At 38.5% G+C, this 24,194-nt stretch overlaps 1 protein-coding gene across 1 annotated transcript; it reads right to left on the minus strand.

The window, feature by feature from the left end:
* Nucleotides 1-475: 475 nt before the first annotated feature.
* LOC149030119 (E3 ubiquitin-protein ligase At1g63170-like) lies at nt 476-21,821 on the minus strand. The gene is made up of 5 exons (XM_089142426.1): nt 20,996-21,821; nt 20,568-20,687; nt 20,355-20,487; nt 15,012-15,176; nt 476-1,105 (listed from the first exon to the last, which is right to left on the minus strand). The coding sequence occupies exons 1-5, from the start codon at nt 21,568-21,570 to the stop codon at nt 932-934; spliced, it is 1,167 nt and encodes a 388-aa protein (XP_088998552.1). The 5' UTR covers nt 21,571-21,821; the 3' UTR covers nt 476-931.
* Nucleotides 21,822-24,194: the final 2,373 nt, after the last annotated feature.

A 24,194-nucleotide genomic window follows, 5' to 3' on the forward strand; every position in this document is an offset into this window, starting at 1 on the left:
ATCCCAAAACCACCATCCCTTTCCTACCTTCTCATGAACAGATTGACAGTCATCTTTCGACATGTGGGTTAACAATCATTTCCAACACCGATGAAAAACCAAACCAAGTGACCCAGGCTACAATTCAAACTTGAATTCAGGTATCACCATTCAATTCAAGCAATAAGTAATAACCCCTCTCCCCACTTCACGAATAACCCTCAATTTGAATTTGAGAACCAGGGGTAAAATCTGTCTCAAAGCAAAAAAAAGATAGATGAGAGTGGCCGGAGGTGTCTGAATCGAGAACAAGTGAGTATGAGCGGAGGAAAATGCTAAGGGAGATAGAAGTAGCGAGGGTAGATTTAGAGAGGAAGTGGCAGAGCAGACAGCAGGGGGATACAGGGGGGGGTTACAGTAAAAGGTGAGACAGCACGGGATTAGTGGCAGTTAGGGATCTTAAATTAAGGGGGGGGAAAGAGAGATGTGCTTTTTTCAGGTAGGGGGAGTTTTGAGTAATTTTACAGGGAGCTTAAGGTAGCAATAGAAACTACCTTAGCACGTAACACATCCCCAGGTCAATGTCTACACCCTTCCACTCCCATCTCATGGCCATCCACAGTGTTTCAGATTTACACCAACTTCTTACAGGTTACATGCATTTCATACAATTCAGTCCGAAGACAGAAAGAAAAAATAAACCGTTACAGAGCAATCTCATGAGCTCTCTTGTAAAATTAAAAAACATATACACAGCCACTTCAGCATCCTAATATGCATATAGGTTGAAAGCAAGAGACAACACACGCGGACTAGCATGTTAGAACACGTACATGCATAGCAACAGGCCTCTAACCGAAAATATTACATATCATGCTCAAGTGTGACTTGACAGGCACACTGACGAGAAGAATTCAAAAGAGAAGCTCAAAAGGCTGGGAACAGCTAAAACTCATACCTCCTCCCTACCTTGGCTTCCATTCTTTAAGATGTTGTACTTGCAGAGCGGACAAGTAGCATTTATGTACAACCATTTGTCTATGCAGGTGCAGTGAAAATGGTGACCACAAGGAAGTTCTCGCAGATCAACTCCATCATCATAGACAGAAAGGCAAATGCAACATTCCTAAGAACCAAATAAGAGCATTAGTGCCAGTTATTGATTAAAATTCAATCAAAGATCGGCTTCAGCCCAAGCCTAATTATAACCACCAGGCAGCCAATTACTAAACCCACCTAAATTGAACCCAACCCACTAGTTGTCCTAATGCAACAAATATAGGATGATAATTAGAAAAGGCAGCACTGGATAAGCTATGTGCACTGTTGGGTAAATATAGTTAACAAGCCACAAGCTTTCCATCTGGCAAACAGAAACACCATTATTATGAAGTCAACACAATGTCAAAAGAAGTAAAACATGAAGCTCTATAATTTAAAATTTGCATAGAATATATTAGATTTAACTCGTTATCACCACATTGACGAGAATTGACTTGAGACCAATTATCATTACAAGTACAGGGCAACTTATCCCTTATTCACATCTCAAGTTTCAACCCAATCAAAATTCAGGACAATATAAGAGGTTTCTTGGGATTTTGAGAGTGCATTGGCAAGGAGGAGGAAACAATTATTTGAAGCTAAAGATGACTTCTTGCTAATGGAGACCTATGCTACAGTCAGACTCACTATCAGAAATAGATCCGAAGAGCCACATCCACAGGAAGACTATGGCTAAACAGAGCTTATAAAGTTGCTACCAAAAGCTCTGTTAGTAATAGTATTTTGAAGTTCAATCATTTAGTTTCAGTATTTTAAGTCAGGGACACTTAGGTCACATTAATTTAAGTCATACTTTCTTTTAAAGCAGCCTCCGTGACAGATGACTACGGTTCCTGTAGTTTGGGACAATTCCTTATGTTTTAGGAGTTTGTAAAATCATCTTCATTGTAGGAGTTGACTTCCAAATCAGTTTCGAGTTAGGACCAACCCCTCTCATGTATTTGACTGGCCTAGGGCCTAAGCTACCCACATGAGGGAATGAGTAAAGAACAGATTAATTATTTCAGAACTTCACTTTGCAAGTTGTGTTCCATATTCACGGGTATAGACACTCACTGGTGATCTAACTTCATAGCTGCCCCGATAGTCCGACCGGTTGTTGACGTTAGCGCTTAGATTTAAAATCCTAACTCCATAAGAGCCAACTGTGTAATCGGTCTTTGAATCTGTCCTTACAAGCCTGCTGCCCTGGTAAGGAGAATATCCCCATTCCCTCTTATTCCCAGTTAATTTCTTTTTGATTCACAAGCTAACTACCACCATCAATCCACTAAAGGCTCTATATCAGATCTAAGATCTGTCCATCTGTTTCAGCCCTTATTTTATACACATCTTCACACCATAAATCCTCCACTCGAGCACTATCAGAGTCCCATTAAACCCATTATCCTATCCTTCATTATAGACTTAAACTGCTCTAGAACCCCAAAACCTGATGCAGGCCTGCTATAGGGCTGACAAGGTGGTGTTATGTTAGGCAAATTAGGAGAAAAGGAGGGGAAGAAAGGGAAGTAAAATGGGGGGGGGGGGGGGGGGAATCTCTCAATACCAAAAGAAACTCTTCAATCAATTCAATAATACGATCTATTTAAAGAAAATAAAATGCAAATCCTAATCAAAAAATAAAACAAAGTCCAAAATAAAGTCTAATACCAAATGTAGGATACTAAAACAATCATTAAAAAAAAAAAAAGAAAAGGAAGAAGAAGAGAGAGACTAAAACTAAAATAAAATACTTATTTAAGTCCAACTCTTTGTTGGAACAAACCCTATGGGACTGGTTCTTTTGGGGTTGGACTGGAAGCTATTGAACCGGTCTGAAACTGGCAAACTGCACCAATAATCCTCTGAAAAGAACTCAACTCCAACAAGCCCAAATAAGTTCCAAGAATGCCATCCAAGTCAAACCATCATAGAAGGTATGTACCAGAAGTCTTCTTAAGCTTGATAGACGGAATATCATTTGCTGGGAGGAATTCCGTCTCAAGTCCACCATGCAGGAAGGAATACGTGTTCTCATAATCAGAATGCTTGGGTTCCTTGTCATACGACTATGGGCGTCCTAGAAGAATGTGGCAGACTCTTAAGGAAGAACATCACACTGGAGTTGATCAATTAGTCCACCAATAAAATACACAAGCAAACACCTTTCATGTAATTTGAGGTTTGCGTTGTTTACCCATGCAACCTTGTAAGGGTTTGGATGAAGTTTCCTCTTCAAGCCCAACTTCTAAACAGCATCTTATCGGTGCAACTGCCTAGGTCGATCACCATATCACATAGGATGTTGTTGCATCACACTCTGGTCTAGAAAATATTATTCCGATACCAATCTTAATCTTCCTCATCAAGGACTTTGTGTGTAGCTAAGAAAGGCCAAATAACATAGCAATATCGCTTCTCATCGTGACTCTCATCATTAACATCATAAGGCTCCAGAGCACTTTCAGCCACCAAATTGATTGTTCCTGTAGGTGGTTGTTCCTTTGGTTCTGAAGGAATGTTATCCTTGTGTAGGACATTGATCTATTAAGGCACTAAGAACCATTATGCACATACCCTTCACACATGAAGCACTAAATGGTAGAAGGGTTTTCGGAACCATGCCAAGTTGGCAAGTATCATCGACTAGGCTGTGAGGATGCCATTGTTGAGCCAGACATCTGGAGTTTGTCGAAGAACCTCTCTTACAACGCATGTTGTGGCTGATTGTAACTGTTACCCATAGAGGAGGTATTTGAGAAAGTCCTCCTAGTATACGGTCGTTTTAGACTCTCTTGTACCTGATATGCAACTTATACAACATATTCCATTATGTGTAGTCTACAGGAAGCAAATGCAGCACTACTCTGAGGATGCAATCCATTACAAAACTGTGCCACCAATACTTCTTCATCCCAATCAAAATCAGACCGAGTAGCATAATAATAAAATTTATTAACGCACTTTTCAACAGATAGGTTCTCCTCTCAACTGTGCAAATCTGAGGTGCATGCATTCCTTGTAGTTATTAGGCAAAAACCTTTTGTTAATAAATTCATGCATTTCAGCCCAAGTAGATATTACGCCAATGCCTCAGGTTGATTTTGTTGTCGTTGCTTGATCCACCATACTCAAGCTGTACACTTCAATTGGCTTCTGCAAATAATATTTTTCTGCCCTCAGTTAACCCATGTCATCTAAAAAAGGTATCTCCAAACTATGAATCCAGTCAAGGTAGCATTCTGAAACATCCAACCTTGCTGCTCTATCAGCCCCACAATCATCATAATGGCTAGTTGCATAAGCTGGGGGTGTTCGAAGCAGTGCTAATGGAAGGGTTGGTGACCTTGGGTGGTTGATGTAAGCAGGCTACCCCCCCCCCCCTTTCTTTTTCTCAAGAACCCTTAATTCGATCTAGGGGTATATTGGTAATTTTGCTCAACGTTGTGACAATTAGGTATGGGTCCTATTGAGTCTAGGATGTCGTCTGGACCTTAGACATATTTTTATTTTATTTTTCTGATTATCAAGAATCTTTGTCTAGGTGAGATTCCCAGTTAGGTTGGGATCCACATTTGAGTCCACTTTAATTTCCTTATTTTTAGGATTACATACCTACCTTTGGAATTAGGGTTGGAGTCCTCTAGAGTTCGCCATTGAGTTTTCTTTTTTGAGTCAAAACATAAGTCAAGAATAGTTTAGTAAGCCACTTTGAGTTCTAGTTGGCAAACAACTTAGAGTGCTTTTCTATCTCTTTATTTGAGGCTATAAATAAAGCCTTCCAGCCATGTAATCTTCAAGTTGAAATTGATTAATAAAATTCTGGTTTGGAGGCAAACAAGGTCGTGGGCTTCTTGGTGCCACGGTGGGTTTAGGAAGTTTTCTTCTTCAATTTCAACAAAAGTTCTTGAAATTTCAGCAAGTGTTCATCAATTCCAGCAAGCTTACAGTCTCCGGCATCAGCTCAACAGTTACAGTAGTAGAACTCTCATCCCCAAGTAAGTACAATAACCCTAGCCCTTCCCCTAGCACCCAACGACCTCCCCCACCCTTCTTGTGCAACCCCTCCCAACCCTGCAGCACCCTTCTCCCTCCTCTTTCTCCCTTTTGGCTCCCTCTTCCCCCTCCTTGATATTGCAGCAGAGTTAGAAGAAGAAAAAAAGAAATTCAAGAAAGAGAAAAAAGGAAAGAACAAAAGAAAGATAGATCAAGAAAGGAGTAAAAGCCCTAGATCCAATCAAGAATTCAAGAACCCAATCAAGGATCAGCCAAGAACCCTATAACAGCCCATCTCTTTATACATGCCTTCATTCATCATCCCTAAACCCTTCCATACCTAACGGCAGCCCTTCTTTTCAGCTCTCAGGTGATTCCGGGTATCTCAAAGCCATCCCATAGGAAATTTGTTAAAACCCAAACCATCTCAAAACCAACCCATATCTTAGCCAGATCCTAACTTGTCCTAGGATCTTCCCAATAGCCTAACTTCTCCAGAAAACCTTAAACCCATCCTACATTCCTTGGTTAACCAAATTCTACAGCCCCTTAGATTTTTTTAATCCCAATCTTTTACCAAAACCCTAATTTTCCCAAACTTAAGCATCCATCTAGGTTTGTTAAAATCTCCCATTCCCAGGCTTGATAATTACTTTGCTGGTTCACAAAAGAAAGGAAACTAGGGTAACACTGATTCTAGGGAAACAATCACAAATCCCCTAACCCTAGAATCGCGGTTATATCAATGTTGTACCATGAGGATGGTCAGAGTTGAAAGAACTCCCCAGTACCAAAGGACGCTTTTCTTTATCAGAAGCCATTAATTGATCATTAGATGCTTGAATAGATTCTATCATCATCTTCATAGAACTCATATCAACAGTAATAATATCAATTCTAGCATCTGAGTCAGCCTTATAAGACTTTAACTGCTGAAGGACTTCACTATTGGCTACCCTGGTGAAGGGAAAACAGTAGAATACTCCCAAGGAAAGGGAGGAATGGCAAAACAGTAAATAAATCAAACTTAAGAATAATGGCAAACTAATAACTAATGTAGAAGTTTTAAAAGTGGTGGCAGAAATTGTAAATTTGGAATCAAAATCAGAAAAGGATAGTTTAAATGGTACGTCCAGGAGGGGGAGGGTAAGCTTGGAAATAAAAGAAAGAAGTAGGAGTGAAGGAAATAACAAAAGGATGGAAGGGCAGTGGGAAATAAAAATAAAATAAAGACCTATAAGAACCAAGGAGTCAAATGGGGGTAATATGGGGGAAATAGGTTTAAAGAGAAAAGGAAACTTATCGTGGTTTTCATGAAAATAAGGAAACTGCAGTGCAACTTGGAGTTGGAGATGAAACTGCAAATGCTAGAAAGCAAGAGAAAACCCACATACTATTTCTCTCCTCTGGTTTTTCCGTTTTCCTTCCTTCTCCCTGGTTCATCCTACTACTTTTTTCTCTGTTCTGTCCTTTGATTTGTCCTCTTTTTCTTTTTTCTGCTTCTTCTTCTTCTTCTTCTTCTTCTTCTTCTTCTTCTTCTTCGTCAGTTACGTCCTTCAATTTTTTTCCCAGATCTATTTCCCTTCTGCATCTTCTTCTAGTCTGCTCTTCTCTGGTTTGCTTCTTGTTATCAATCTCTACTTCTGCTGTTCTTTTTCTTTTCTTTTCTTTTCTTTTCTTTTTTTTTTTTTTTTTGGGGGGGGGGGGGGGGGGGGGGCGGTTCTGAAATCTGACGCCTCTCTGCTCCACGGCTTCACTGCTTCTTGGATGCTGTTGATTCTTTTTCTTTTTCCTCTCTTCTGGTTGCTGCCAGCAGTTTCTTTTCTTTTCTTTTCCGCACGGATAAAACAGTGGAGGAGAGCAAATAGAGGAAGAAGAAGATGATGGGAGGTGAATCTTCAGCTCTGATTCCAGATGATGCGGGCCTGGTATAGGGCTGCAACGATGGGCTGTAATCAGTGTTGTCAAAGCGTCCGCCAAAGGCATGCCTAGGCGACATAGCGGTTTTTTAACTGCCTTTTTGAACCGCTTAATTGGCACGCTGTTTTTTTTCCCTTTTTACGCCTAAACTCTACCGGTTTGCCACCTTGTGCGCCTTATTGCCGCCTAGACGCTAAAGCAGCTGCCTTTTTTACATTTTGTACATAATATTTTTTCTTTTTTAAATCAAAATTTATTCTACAAAGCCATATATAAATTTAATAGCTTAGTCATTTCGGAATCAAGGCCCAAATTGCAAAGGAACTCCAAGGCCCAAAATGACATAGGACCCCGTGCCCATCGGCAACGGAATGTGAAGCATGAGTCATACTCAATATCGAAAACTTGGAAATCAGAATAATGAGATATATTAATTTATCGTGTTGGTACAGTCATTGTTATGATGCTTGATGAGATGAACTTATGTTTGTGTTCTTTTTTGGATAATTTTTCATAATTATGATTCTTGAATGCTTTCTTTTTTGGATGAATGTGACTATTAAATGCCAGATGATTGGAGGAGAAGTGTTGTGGTTCCAATTTACAAAAATAAAGGAGATATTCAAAGTTGTAATAACTATAGGGGCATTAAATTGATGAGCCATACGATGAAATTATGGGAGAGAATAATTGAAACCCGTTTGAGACACTTAACTACAGTTACGGAGAACCAATTTGGGTTTATGCCAGGAAGATCTACAACGGAGGCTATTTACTTAATTAGGAGACTTATGGAAAAGTATAGAGAATGTAGGAAAGATCTTCATATGGTATTTATTGACCTAGAAAAAGCTTATGATAGAGTCCCTAGAGCGTTAATTTGGCAAGTACTAGAGAAAAGAAGTGTTGCAAGTAAATATATAGATATAGTTAAGGATATGTATGATGGTTCGGTGACTAGTGTTAGAACAGTGGGGGGACAAAGTAATGAATTCCCGATAACAGTTGGGCTACATCAAGGGTCAACTTTAAGCCCATATCTATTTGCACTGGTAATGGATGAATTAACCAAAGATATTCAAGATGAGGTCCCCTGGTGTATGCTTTTTGCGGATGATATTGTGTTGATTGATGAGACCCAAGTGGGGATTAATACCAAATTAGAATCATGGAGATTAGCTTTGGAATCAAAAGGCTTTAAACTTAGTAGATCGAAGACAGAATATTTAGTTTGTAACTTTAGTCATGATCGGCCAAATGATGAGGTGGTGATACTTGACGATAAAGAGATTTCTCAGAGTGATTGTTTTAGGTACCTAAGTTCAATCATAAGTAAAAGAGGTGATTTGGAAGATGAGGTTTCCCAAAGAATTAAAATAGGATGGATGAAGTGGAGAGGTGCGTCTGGGGTCTTATGTGATCAGCGTATTCCATTAAAGCTTAAAGGAAAATTTTATAGGACCGTTGTTCGACCAGCTATGATGTACGGTGCAGAGTGTTGGGCTGTTAAAAAGAATCATATAGATAAACTCAGTGTAGCAGAAATGAGGATGCTAAGATGGATGAGTGGCAAAACTAGGATGGATAAGATAAGAAACGATCATATTAGAGTTGGGCTGGGAGTTGCTCCCATAAGTGATAAGCTTAGAGAAAGTCGTTTGAGGTGGCACGGCCACGTTCAACGGAGACCTATAAATGCTCCTGTACGGAGAAGTGATATAATCCATATTGAAGGAACTAGAAGAACTAGGGGTAGACCTAAGATAACCTTAGGAGAAGTGGTGAGAAAGGATATGTATAGCTTAGGCCTTGTATCTAGCATGGCCTCGAACAGAACTGATTGGAGGGCAAGAATCCATGTAGCCGACCCCATTTAGTTGGGACAAGGCTTATTGTTGTTGTTGTTGTTGTAGTTGTATTGACAAAATTTGACCCAACCGCTTTGTCACTTAATCACCTAGGCGGAGCCCCAATCGCTTTGGTCACCTTGCCGCCTTGACAACCTTGGCTGTAATGGAAGCAGAATTAAGAGAAGAGGGAGGCAGAATAGGCGGAAGGAAACCCCTCAATGACAAATGAAACTCTTCAATCAATTCAATCTGAAAATTACATCCTCGTACAAGCTATTTAAAGGAAATAAGATGTAAATCCTAATAAAAATCCAGAACAAAGTCTAAAACTTCACGTGGGAATACTAAAACAAATAGAAGACTAAAACAAAAATTGAAATAAAGTACTTAGTCAAGTCCAAGTCTTCCCCAAACCAAATCCTATGGGACGGTTCTTTTGGGGTTGAACCAAAAGCGATTGAACCGCTCTAATACTACATGAAAACCCACAACTCACTTTAACCTAAGATTGTTAGAGAAATCCTCATCCTTCAAAGGAAACCTCCATCACCAGAGTATCTACATCATATCCAAACCCCATCCCCAAATTCTGCTTCCAACCCCTTTTGACTTGTCATTCCCAATATCCCCTCAACCAACCCCAAAACTCATCCCTAGACCTTTACACTTGTATCAATCCTTCATTACGGTCCAAACATCACTACCCGAAAGGCCCATCCTCATCTAAGAAGCACAGACTCTGAACATCCCCATACTTGAAACCCCAAGTTGGATCAGCTTTCATTAAGATCTTAGTAGTTTACCTTTGGTTGAATTCCTAAATACAGAGCTATATCACTAACACTCTTCCAAATGACAAAATAAATACCATTTACAATACATGTCCATCTCATGTGGTGGACACTAAATTTACATATTATTTTGTTAAAAATCATGGGTTATATTTGGCAGTAAATACTTGCTAGTATTTCCCTTTTTTACTAGCTTTCATTTCTCCTTTTTCTTGGTCAAAAAGTAAATCATATCCATGATACTTTCCTATTTCAGAACTTTCTAATTTTGATAATACTGTATTTCCTTTTTTTTGTAATTTAGTTTAGGAAAGATATCCTAACCAATATCAAATATTAATTTAGAAAGTAGGAGAGAGGGAGCTCGCATACACAAGTCATCTCTTCCCCTTCTCCTCTTTCCTCTCTCTTGTCTATCGCCTCTCTTGTTCTTCTCTGATTCTGGTTCTAATCTACTGGATTCTTACATCTGGTTCTGATCTCTAAACTACTGGATTGTTACAAATTTAAAACACTGAGGTTTCTAACAAGCAGACATGCACCGGTTCCTATTCTTGTAATAACAACTGGTGTCTCATTATTTTCACAAAGGCTAATTTCCCTTTTCTGTGGCTTTTACCTGAAACAAATGGGGCCAAAAACAAACTGAGACCTCATTTCCTGTTAATTCACATTACACAAGAATATAATTTACACTCGGGTGGTTTCAGCCAATTAAATTAACATTATTGGACAAAGAAACCACTTTGTATGTTAGTATGCCAATTAAGTGATGGCAAACTGAACCAATCATAATTCATAAAAAGGAAAGTCATCCAAATTTTGTGTCAGTAAGAATGCTGCAAACCCATTCAAGATTAAATGGTACATAAATATGGTTTGCACGTTACAATCATGGAGAACAACTTTAGAATCAAAGCGCTTAAAACTAAGTAGAACGAAGATGGAATATCTAGAGTATAACTTTAGGCATGATCGGGCAGATGATAAGGTGGTGAAACTTGATGAGAAAGAAGATTTCACAAAGTGATTACTTTAGGTACTTTTGACTCAATCATAAATAAAACAAAGGTGATATAGTGGATGATGTTTCCCAAAGAATTAAAATAGGGTGGATAAAGTGGAGTTCTTTCGGTCTCTTGTGTGATTGATGTATTTCATATAAAGCTCAAATGAAGATTCTACAGGATTGTCGTATGACCAGCTATGATGCATAGAGCAAAGTGTTGGGTTATTAAGAAGCATCATACACATAAGCTTAATGTTGTGGAAATAAGGACGCTACGAGAATTGAGTGGCAAAACTAGGAAGGATAATATTAGGAATGACCATATCAAAGTTGGTTTGATAGTAGCTATGATAAATGATAAGTGTTGAAGTATTCGCAAGTTTTTGGCTGTTTTGTCGTTCACATGAACAATATTTTGCCAGTGATGCTACTCTACCTTCTATTTCTAATGTAGGAATCTTGCTACACAAGTTTTGGGAGTTTCTAGAAAGCATAGTTTCTATTTTTTGTTAGTTACTAATTTTAGAACTTTTCTTTTTCAGTACTTTCTGTTTTGGGCAGATTTTAGGAGTTAGAAGACTAGAAAATTCAGTCCATAAGTTGTACTCTTTATTTCCTTTTATAGAGGGCAAGATGGCTTGCTTCTCAAGTTGTAATCTAGACTATTGCTTTGTTAGCATTCATTCTCTATGGAGAATCCTTATGCTTGATCAAGATATGTTGGTGTTCGATCCAATCGATCCACCTTGCGGTGTGAAGCCCGGGTGTTACATTGTTATTCTCAATTCCCTCATATTGTCCTTTCAATTCATCATCATAATTCTGCCCCCGTTTTTAAGATTTATTCAGTATATATTGTTTTGCTATTATCCTTATAATACCACTCTAGTTTCAGCCCTCTTTCACATCTAAATTATGTTTCATCTTAAGTCTATCAAATCTAAACTTTATTTCCTGTGAAAAATCCTATTTGGCTACTGTTTTGATCAATCAAATACAGCACTACATTATTTGGTATCAGAGACAATGATAGGGAGTGAAAATTCTGGACCATCCAGTCCAACTAATCCTATGGCGGCAATGATGGAGATGGTTCAACAACTAAGCAACCATATCACTGCGAACCAGAAGCAAATGGATTAGAGGTTCTCAGAAATGGAGGCCAGAGTAGCTGCCTCTACTTATGCTCCTCACCCTCCACTTGGTGAAGAATCCCATCCAACTCATTCTGTAGCCAATTTTCTTACTCGGAGAAATATGGGAGGACCCCAAAGAATTCCAGTTGTGCTACCAACCCTCAAAGAGCACATACAGAGTTATTTAACTGGAAAAAAAAAACCTACATTCAATAAGCATGTTGGTGACTCTCAAAAGGTAAAGCTTGAACACCAGGAGTTCATTCACACTGACCATAACACAAGGCTATTGGCTCTTGTTGCGAGAGAAGTTACCCCTCAACCTAAGGTGACATTCCCTCCACTTATCAAAGAGTTACTTTCTGATTTTCCTGAGGTGGTTCCTGATGAATTGCCTAATGAGCTACCTCTTATGCACGATATTCTGCATGCCACTGATTTGGTATCGGGTTCGGTGTTACCAAACCCACCAGCCTATCACCTTAGCCTAGCAAAGCACAATGAATTCAAACGACAGGTGGATGAGTCGCTACATAAAGGATTCATTCAAGAGAGCTTAAGTCCATGTGTTGTACTAACATTACTCACTCCAAAGAAGGATGGCTCAAGGCATAAGTGTGTGGACAATCGAGCAATCAATAAAATTACAGTCGAGTATAGGTTTCCTATACCGCGACTTGATGCCATGTTAGAAATGATGTCCGGGGCTAAGATCTTTTCTAAATTGGGCCTCAAAAGTGGTTATCATCATATCCGTATTAGGCCTAGAGACAAATGGAAGACTGTCTTCAAAACCAAGGATGGGCTATTTAAATGGAAAGTCATGCTTTTTGATCTGACGAATGCACCTAGTGCCTTCACGAGGGTTATGACACAGTGGGTTGAAGTTGATCCAAAGAAGATAAAAAGCATCATCAATTGGCCTAACCCAAGGACAATCACTAAAGTTCGTAATTTCCATCAACTTGCATCGTCTTACAAGAAAGTCATTCGAAACTTCAGTGCAGTCATGGCACCTGTTACCGAATGTTTAAACCAAGGCAAGGGTGAGTTCAAATGGAAGAATCGTCCACCACATGATAGCACTTGGATTCATGCTAAAAATCTTGAGAAACTTGATCACGATTGGTATGAGCATTACATATCAGTCATCCATTCGTCGGAGACGAATGTTTTCAAGCCAGGGAGAATTGATGCAGAATTGAAGACATATTTAAGAAAGAAGAAGCCCATTGGGTCAGGCCCATCAAAGGCCTAAAGCTATCACCCAAAGCAGCCCATGGCTTTCATGGGCTAGGACTGTTTTAGTGGTGGGCTAGGATTGTTTTAGTGGGTTAAAGTTAGCCCACATATTTTGGTCTTCATGGTCTATACCTAAGCCCAAGTCTAGTTCTTGTAAAGTCAATAAAATAGGTTTTGCTTTGAAAATAAAAGAACTCATTGTCAAAGGAGTTTTCCTTAGGTAGTAGTTAAGTTATTAATAGGTAGGTGGTGCTAGCTAATGATTGGACGTTACCATTAATGTTTATGTCTCTTTAGAATTCTATATAAAGAGATTTATGCAAGAGGTGAGATACAACTCATCAATTGAAATAAAATTGCTTTGTTAGCATTCCTTCTCTATGGAGAATCCTTGTGTTTGATCAAGGTAGGTTGGTGTTTGATCCAATCAATCCACCTTGCAGTGTGAAGCCCGAGTATTACATTGTTATTCTCAATTCCCTCATATTGTCCTTTCAATTTCTTCATCATAGTTTTGCCCCTGTTTTAAATATATATTCAGCCTGTATTGTTATGCTATTATCCTTATAATACCACTCTAGTTTCAGCCTTCTTTCACATCTGAATTTTGTTTCATCATAAGTCTATCAAATCTGAAATTGATTCCCTGTGAAAGGTCCTATTTGGCTATTGTTTTGATCAATCAAATACAGTACTACATTACCACGATTCTAGGAGTTCTAAGCTAGAATCGCAAGCTTATGTGACTCCTATCAATTCTTCTTCTTTCTTCTTCTCTTCTATTCTTCTTTCTTCTACTTCTCAATTCTTCTTGTTATCGCACTGTTTTGGTTGATTAAGTTTATTTTTCAACAATAAGCTATGAGAAAGTCGTTTGACGTGTCACAACCATGTTCAACGGAGGCTTGTAGATGCCCTTGTATGGAGAAGTAATTTAATCCAGATTGAAGGAATTAGAATAACTAAGGGCATATTAAGATAAACTTAAAAGAGGTGGTGAGAAAGGATATGCATAGCTTAGGCCTTGTATCTAGAATGCCATCAAACAAGAGATAATTGGAAGGCAAGAATCCATGTAGCCAACCACATTTAGTTGGGATAAGGCTTGTTTTTTTTGTTGTATATATGGTTTCCAAAATCAAGGATGCCTTTACAAATTACAAAATTTAACAGAAAGCATCCAACCTATACTGTCCTGTATGGTTAGATTTGGGCCAGAAAAGGACAATTTGTCTGAATTTGAAATCAGGTCAGGTCTATGTTTGAGAATTGATGGTTTGTGCAAATTTTGAGTATAAAGTTGTGAAAAAATAGAAGGTTGCTTAAGTTTAAGATTAAGCATCTATTTAGTTCGTCAGAGCTTTATTGTCTAATTCTTAGTTTTTATGATTACATCCTCAAAACGATGTGTCATGCAATAAAAATATTTCTTAAGTTATATTTAGTAACATCACCTTAGGTGATTATTAACACTTACAGATGATGCATTCAGAAAAGATTAGGTCAGATATAGACACTAAGAGTAGGAAATGGGCTGATGGGCACACATTCTCATCCTGTCATCCAGAAACCTGGATTCAGACTGGGTCTGTATAGCCCAATAGATCGTTTCTGACCCAGACCAGGATTTTTCATAAGTGTTTTTGCCACCCTATTAGAATTAAGAATTATCGAGTCGACAGGTATATATTATAAGTGAAAACCAAAAGATTCAAGTGTAAATGTGAAAATATGAGAGGGTGCATCCCCGACTTTAGAGAAAACCTATGTAGACCATAGTTTATCTCATAAAATTCCATACATGCTACAATAATAACTAACATCTGCTGTCACATTTTGATGACCCTGTCCATTGTGCCAACCCTACAAGGTCTCAATCTAAGCCCAGCCAAAGTTGCATTAGAGTAGAATTTGAAAAACTTGTCAGACACCCATGAAATATTATACTTGGATTTATCATTAATAATGTATTAATGGGAACAAATGGAGATGGTGACAAGATACAAATGCAATTCCACAAACACTAAGTAGAGCAACTCACAGCATCCTCCAGTGAAAGAACATGTTCGATGGGTGTTTCAGATTCACATTCAGTCATTATTCCTCCAAAAGGCCCCTGTATCTCACCACCGACTTTCTCATAGTCGCCAATCTTCCGGAATTTGTATTTCGGTAGTTGCTCAATGTCCTCCTTGGATGCACCTTCCTGTTTTCATATACATCGTAGGGGAAGTCGTTCAGGAAACAGTGAAGCAAAAATTTTAATATTGAACCAGAAAATGAAGCAACATCAGACATTTGCATCTGGTACTGTAACATCGGAAAGAAAATAAAAAGGTTTTATGCTCTTCTAGCAAGTTCTATACTCCCTTATACTTCTTTTCCTTTTCCTTTATGTTCTCCTCCATATATAATAGATAAACAGCAATTGAAAGAAAATAAAAGGTTTTCACTTATTAAATTCTGTTTCTCTTAGTGTATTGATCCTGCTGCAATAGATTTCATTGTTAGCTACCATGGTGAATATAAATATGTTTATATTCAAAGGATACTGAAACAGTAATACCTACGAAGTTATAATGATGGTGGCAGAGTTGTAAATAAGATGGACTCTAGACAAGAAGCATGGTACTGTAACATCGGGATTCAAATGAAGACACAATAAGGAGTTAGTGCATGGGGGGGTAAACTTCAAAATGAAAGTCAACCTAGAAGGGGGTGAATAGGTTGAAAATACTGGATTTTGAATTTTCCAAACAGTTAATTACTAGTAAAAAAACAAAAGCAAGTCAACAAACAAAGGAGACAATACGCAAGGAATTATACGGGTTCGATTCAACTGAAGCTATGTCCACTTCCTTCTAAACCTTTCGAAGGATCTCCACTAGTATGTCCCTTTCAATACAATGGGTGGGGAAACAACACCTTTACAAAATCTTGTCTAGGGAAAAGCACCTTCTACAACAATTTTTTATCCTAGGGAAAGCACCCAAGAACTAGTGAATAATTAAACAAAAATAAATTATACATACCTCTAGGGTGTCGCACAAACCCTTTGTATGGATGAAGAATGTATGCACCTGAATGGTCTCAAGCTCCAATAAATCTACCTTGAGATAACAAATCAGCCTTCTTGATAAGGAGGACAAACCTCCAAAGGAATTTTGGATCTTAGAGAGACTAGTTGGCTAGAGCTAAAGCAAGATTATGGGGGCTATAATGGTTTTGGAATTCATGCTTCAAAGAATCACCAAGACCCCAACAGCCAAATGATAGGGTTTAAATTTGGTCACAACGGATGGAAAACAGTCATATTTTTGAACCCACGGTCGACCAGCTTAATAAAGCCATTTAATACTAGTCGTTGTAAACAAGCAGCCTAATGGTCGATTCACAGTCAATCGTGGCATGAACCAGCCCATCAGAAGGCTTCCACAATTCATAACGCAAGCACTCTAGGATGCGGTTGGTCGACCAAAGCAATCTGGTCCACAGTTGTCCAACACACAATCTGAGGGCTTGGCTTTCCCCAAGAAAAATCAAATTCCTTTTACCCCCAAGAATCAACCTAAACCCTTTTGCCCTTGTGATTAGTGTTATAAAAATACAAACTTGAAAAATGCATCCTTTTATATGTGCCACCTTCCTATTCTATATGCATGGTCTTCAAGCTTGTCTTCTCTTCATTCTCGAGTCTTTAGAGTGAAGTTGCACATGGGTACGTCCATTCCTTGGTCCTCCATATCTTGAGTCCCCCAATCTGGGTCTTTATACGCCACTTGGACTGCTTTAATGCAATGTATGCCCTCTGCTTGAGTGTATACTCTTTTACACTTTTTGGGCTTGCTTAGTTACAAAGTAGATTTGTTAGATACTTGTTATATGTATTTTTAATCATCAAAACTTCATGAGGGTAGTTAGGTCATTTCCCTAACAGGAAACTAAATTAAGATTTTGACAGAAGAATGAAGAGAAAAAGAGGCAATTCTAAAAAAAGGGGAAAGGGAACTTAAGTAGGCAAGACCTAAAGGAATATGAAGAAAAAAGGATCAGAAACAAGCTTATCATCTAGAAAAGGGGTCAAAAGTTTATTTTGGAGTTGAGGAGAGGGAAAACGTCCATTGGACATGGCAGAGTTGGCGACTTCAACTTGAAATCAGAAGGTATGTGTGTTTCAGTAGAATGTGGATTAGACTTTAGAGCCAGCAATTCAGGAGTAAGGTTAAACGAGGTATGCAATTAGCTTGCAGCATCAAATGGGAGGGGGAAGGCCTTTTGATTTCTTAGTTACTTCAACAAGTTCTTTTCTTTTCTTTTTTTTTCCTTTTTTTTTAAAGGGTGGGCTTCAACATCAAATGGTGGACCTCCTATCATCAGGACACCCTGCCTAGTGTGCATCAGTATAAGCTTCAAGATTAAGATGTCCATGAGAATAAATCAAAATTCCCTTTCCAGGGCTGCCTTTAAGTACCTCAATATTATGTAGACAACATCTAGATGAGAGGAATGCGGTCATGTATGTATTGGCTCACCAGGCTTACTACAAAGGCTATGTCAGTCTAGCGTGAGACAAGTAAATAAGTCCCCCTACTACCCGTTGGTAGATGGTCTTGTCCACGCCATCAAATATAAGATGGGCTCAACAAGTGTATCAGTTGGCTTGCATTCTACCATCCCTGTCTTTATTAATAAATCCAAGTTATACTTTATCTCTAAGAGATGGTATAGAAGAATATACTAACTCAATAACCAAAAAAAACTCACCTTTCCCATCTCACTGATTTCAAACTCTACTCCCAACAGAGCTTTTAGGGCTGAATCTCGGCAGTACTGCTACCAGTGATAACTATATCATCTACGTACAATTACAGTTTGGTATGCCGGTGTTGGTTTTCTTGATAAATAGGGTACAATATTGAATTAATTTGCTTATAACAGATGGGCACCATGGGCTTATGGAACCTTCCAAACCATGCTCATGGGGACTGCTTCAACCCATAGAGAGAACGTTTGAGCTTGCATACCTTCCCATGAGTTTCTGGAGTCATGTATCCCATTGGGACATCTATGCATACCTCTTGAATTTCTCTATATAAGCCATTCTTAACATCCATCTGTTGAAGATCCCATCCTTGATTTACTGCATGTGTTTTCACAAGTCGTACCATATTCATCTTGGCTACTGGTGCAAAGGTCTCCTAATAGTCAATGCCATATGTCTAAGTAAATCCTCTGGCCACAAATCTAGCTTTTATACATGTCCACAATACCATGAAGATGACTAGTAAGACCGCAAGAACCCACCACAAGTGCAACAAATCAAGACCATCTTAGCTAATTTGTCTTGTTGAGTTTAACAAAGCTCATGCACGGAAAGAGGAAAAATCTCGCCCACGGATAAATGGAGCCTCCTCCACTTCAGCCAAACCAGTTGTGAGGTGGACATATCTTTGATCCAGAAAAATTTGAGAAACAATCAAACTCACAGATCCTTCATTACGGAAGGTACACCATTAGCGGGTAAAAGAGACCCTTGGTGGGAGAAAAAGGCCCACCATCATGCCTGAACAAGGCAACTGGTGGCTAAAAAGGCTGTTGGAAGAGAGGGAAGGCTCACAATTGGGAGGTGAAGCCTCGTGAGGAGGTGGTGGAGATCTAGGAGGGTTATCAATGATCTAGCGATGATGAGAAGCAAGGCGGAAGCTGGGAGGGCAGGCGGCGGTGGTTTGTGGTGCAACAGGGACTTGTGGTGTTGCTACAGGAAAAAGGGAGGAAGTATTAGGGTTTTTTCAGATTTATTCTTTGTGTGATATCAAATTCCAAAAAACTTTGGCTCCAATAACATGTTGAATGGTTTGAGAACTTCTGACTTGTGTCAACGAGACACACTCAGTCTTCTAGTAAAGAAATGTAGGATCACAAAATAATATCCTAGAGACAATTCTATCCTTTATATGCAGAATTACAATAGTACTCAATAGAACCAGTGGCATAATGTATTTTTACCACCTTGGAGGGGACATTAGGCATATCAGACTTTTCTTTTCAGACACGTACTTATTTACTATTTCCATCCAGTCCTTATACAGGTCTAACCATAAAGACCTCAACTCAAGTAAAATAAGTTAAGTTAGAATCAGGCTAGGAATTTACGTCCTATTAGGAATTCTAGCCCCACTCAATGGGGAGAGATCAGTCTGAATATTGAATAAGAAAGCTTCTCATCAAGTAATTCCTCTTGTATTTGTTAGTAAGTTTCAGTTGTATCAATGGAGAAATGAAAATCCAAAGGTGAAGTCAACCTTGAAACCCGAAGCTGGTTGGGATCAGAGTTCAGCCTTCAGTGTCCACCTTAATCCATTCAGATATTACTTGCAGCCTGCATCAATCTCCCTACCATCCACTTCTGTTTTCTGTTTAGGACCCCCATTCCCCGGTCCAATCTCTTCTTTACAGTCCACATTAAGAACAACTACATCTCCATAACCAGCCAAGAGTTCTACCCAAATTCCAACCATCAATCCACCTACATACCTATTACCTTCAATCCAAATTTAAGTCTTCAAAGACAAGCCAATCTCTAGATCTGGTCATTCTTTTTTTATCACCCAATTTCCCTCCAAAATCAAGAAACCTAATATCTCCACATTCCACCATCCAAATTTGTTGAAACCTGAGAAAATTATTCTAGGCAGCAAGAGCTACACTCATTCCAAGTTTCACCCCATTCTGTAGTTTTTCATCCCATATATCAAGAACCTACCCCATCAACCATATACCCCCACTCCAAAAGCTATACTATCCCAATAACCAATCTAACCCAATTACCCTAACCAGGGAATTCAAAGACCACTAGTTCAAACCCAATTAGGGAACCCACCCATTCAGGAACCCCCACATACACCATACCCAAAATCAAGATTTGGGCCTAGAAACTTGTCTAGTCTTGGAGATCTTGGAAGACTAAGCCTTATTCAAGTAAGGCAGCATCAGAAGACTCCTAAATTAGACCTCTAACCAGGAAAGTACTAAATTATTGTCCTACGCATCCTAACAAAAGATAACATAATATTTTTCCAAATAAAATAAACTTCCTCAAATCTCAGTAGATCCAAACACTCAAATTGGATCTGGTTGGTATCAAAATACCCAACTGGGATTGGGTCAGTCCAAGGTAGTGTATCTGCACCAGCTCATGTTCAACAAACCATGCAAATAGGCCATTTAGATCACTCATCATCTGCTAAGGTTCCATCATTACAGAAAATTTGTATCCCAAAATTGAAAGTAAATGTCAATCTAATAAACGCACATTAAATAAAAACACTAAAAATAGAGAATACAAGCAGCAAGTCAGCAGAAAACAGCAACAAAGGTGACATACCTGATCTGCAACAGCATACAGGATTGCAATGATACACGGAAGACAGCAACAAACAGCAATACCGATCACACATGCAAGGGCCACACAGAAAACGACGAAGAAAACATCAAATGCAAGGAAAATTATGCAAAGCCTGCAAAACAATATTAAGGATCAGAATCGAGTAACAAAATCCCCAAAAAAAAAAAGTTGGAACAGAATATTTTTAAATACCAGTAAAGCTGAGGCGCCTGATGGGTCAAATCTTGGCCACCAGAAGATACCCAGTAGAATCCAATAATCCACCATATGAATGAAAACATTGTATTTGCAAATTCCAAATGCTTTGCAACGCTGTTGGTGGAAAAGAGGGAGAGGGAATATAAGTATAATACGAGTGAAGTTCACAAATTTTAGCATGACAGTATTATCCACTATGTCAGTAAAAATATTGCAGAAATATGTAGTCTCTCAGCAAATTGAACCCTTCAAATTTGAAGACTAACTTATATAAAACTATCAACAGCTCTCTCAGCCCACCAGCAATAATAACACAGTTACCATGAAATTCACGGACTGTTGATGACAAAAATGGTTTTAAGCTAAAATGGGTGAATCAATATAATTATCTTTGGCATCGAGAAAAGCCTTAGCAGGCACACCTGGTGCCTTCCTCGTCCTGTTGCGACTCTGAAGCATATTCATCATACTCGCCCGCATCGCCCGCACCGTCCCGAGAGCTTGAGCTTAGAGCCCCACTACTCCTATTTCCAATAGGCTCCGAGGAAATTAATGGCCGCTGAGGTCGGTGGCGACGCCTGTATTCAACAATAACGCAAACAATATGCAACACGCATTGCAGAGCATAGCCCACAACCCAGAGCCTTAAAGGCATAGAAGGGGTCTCTTTCCGGCTCAAAACAAGAACAGCGATAGCTACAACAACAAACGCTAAATTCCAAATAATATCCAGAACTACAACAGGTCTCGAATAAGCCCAATCACTCTGCCGTTCTTCCAATTGTTCCGCAGCCGTCTCTCTCACTAACATCGATGGTTCCCTCATCATCCGTCGACTGCTCGCTCTCCGAAGGAAACGAGCAGCACCGCGTAAAGTCGGTGCCCGACCAAATCGACTATTCCGATCATCATCTCGACTTCCTCCTGAATTCGCAAGCAACGGAGTCGAATCTACGAGATTTTCTTGAGAGGTATTCCCATACCTCGTTGATGCCATCGTCGACCTCCCTGTTCAAATCAGAAAGCGTAAACCCTAACTCCGAATCCACCAAATTGAAGTTACTCCATCGAGTCAAATAAAGGGAAGGGAAAATCAATCCGAAGTAGCACGCATCAGGTGAAGAGTGTAAACTGGTAAAGGAAGATCTGAGAAAGCCGAATTTTGAGATGTGAAGTCTGTTACGACAAGAAATTTCAGCTCGAGTGATTTCGAAAAGAAGGCGAAAGCGGTATTGCTTGAAAAGAAAAGAAAATAAAAAAACGGGGAACACGCTCGCTGCGCGGTAACTTTACCGGTTTTATGAACACGTGTCACTGGACAACCCTCAGTCCTCGTAACTCGTACATTACTTTAACGGTACACCCGAATCAGTTACGAAAGAAAAACGGGTATTGTCGAAACAGATATGGGTCCATATCGGTCCGTTGGGCCTGCGCACCAAAATGTGACCTTTTTTAACCATTTTTAGAAGACCAAAAGTTTTGGATGGGTAGAGCAATTTTTTTCATCTTTTATGGAAAAAATCTTATGAATGCTGATTCCATATATTTAAAATAGAAATAAATTGATTAAATAATCTAATGGGATTTGTTTTAGGATTCAAATAAGAGGTGTCAAATCATAGCATCAACTGTTAATAGCCCGAAACCGAATCAAACCAAATTAAAGCTTATTGGATCAGAGATGAGCAAAGGGGTTAAAAACCGTTAGCTTTTGACTAGTTCGGGTCAACCCGTTAGTCTGAACCGAATGCACCGTCAAATTGAACGGCTATAAATGCTCACCCTTTATAAATATGTTTAATTTTAGTTTTTAGTTTTTATCCTTTTAAAATTTTACCTTTACAATTACATTATTCCTTTCTTAGTTTCTCCCTCTTGTTGACATAAATATTCATTTTTCTCCAAAACCTCAAATGTGAGTTGAATATATGAACCAGTATTATTGACTATTGTGTTATGATCATTGAACAAACAATTCTTATCATATCTCAGACCATACTATTATTGCCTTCTAAGCCGTGAAGACCTAATCTAGATCATGCCCGCCATTCAATAATCTTTTCATTTTTAACTTTTTATTCTCCCCTAGTCTTTGGGAGTTATGGCTTTTATTTTTAATTTTTTTTATGCTAAAACAAGCATGTTTCATTTTCACCTTTCCATATCAAGTAGTGATAGTTATTCTTTTCAATTAAAATGACATTTTGTATGTATCTCTAATTTTAAATTGATATCCCATGTGACATTCTTTTAATAAGATTTTGAGTTTATTTTTCTTTAAAGAGGTAAATAAGTTAAAGAGAGTGGTTTTGTTTGGATCTTAAGCTCAAGAGGCAAGATCTAAGACCCATATAATTTTTAACTTTGAAATGGTCTGTGGCGGTTTGATAACGAGTCAATAATGGTCTCAAAATTGACCCAACCAAATTCAAACCATTATTCAACTTGAACCCAAACGACACCAAACCGAACCAAAACCATTATTTTACAAATACACTGTGTTTGGGTTTTGATGTTTTCAGCCATAAGTTATTAAGTCTAAACCAAAATTACCCCAAACCAAATCATTGACACCTTTAAATCCAATACATCTTAAGGATATTAACAACTTGATAGAAACCTTGAGGTACATGTTTATAAGAACTCCAAACAATACTACAAAAGCTCCATTCACTCTTCTTGTATGCATGCTAAATGCCCTAGTGATAGGGCAATGTGTATATATATATATATATATCCTCAATGTTCTTGATGTTCTATCCTTTTTTTATTGGATAAAAATAATATTTTATTTTCTAAAGGTAAGGGTGTCAATTTATAAAATATATTGATTACAAAAATTGAAATCATTCTGCTTATATCCTACCATGCAATACCAAATTAAGTATGATATGGTATCAAAAAGACATAGCCTTTTTCTTAGGGTAAGAGTAAGACATGGATATACATTTGATAAATTACCCTTAGGGTAAGAGTAAGACATAACTCTCAAATGCAGCAAGCCTAATGCCCTAGCCAGCAGGATACCATCTCAAAGCACCTCAACTTTGCAAATCGTCACTGAAAGGGATATCGCCCATTTGCACTTAACAGTCAAAAAGGAACCACCTAGGATCCTACCACTACTGCCCTTCCTCTAGACTACTCAACAGCCCACAATGCATCAATGAACACCAACCACTCCTCAACCCTAGCAGCAACATAATTAATTGCACAACTAAATGGTTCAGAGGCAACGACAGATTGGGCTACGTCATGGGATCATGTACTTTCCCTTCATTTGGATTTTTCTTATATGCAATTCCGCCATTGTTGCAGACTGATAATTATATGGCAAATTTTCTTGCGGTGGGTTGTTCCTGCTTTAGACTTTCTCATGTTTGGTGGGTGTCTCCACTTGCTTTTGTGTCTAATTATGCCATTTGTATTGTTAGGTGCTTTCAGCCGCCTTCTTTTGAGTAATGAAAAGAATTAGAGTTTTAGATCCAACAAAACAAAAAGCATTTTGTTCTAAATAAATGTATTATGTTAATAGTATGATATACTTGTATCGATATGAGGGTAAATTTAATTGTTAATTATTTTTTTGGGTAAATATGTATATTTATTTGACACCAT

The sequence above is a fragment of the Hakea prostrata genome, chromosome 1 (assembly GCF_041222555.1).
Source record: "Hakea prostrata isolate BN-2017 chromosome 1, UWA_Hpros_2, whole genome shotgun sequence".
Taxonomy (NCBI): Eukaryota; Viridiplantae; Streptophyta; class Magnoliopsida; order Proteales; family Proteaceae; genus Hakea; species Hakea prostrata.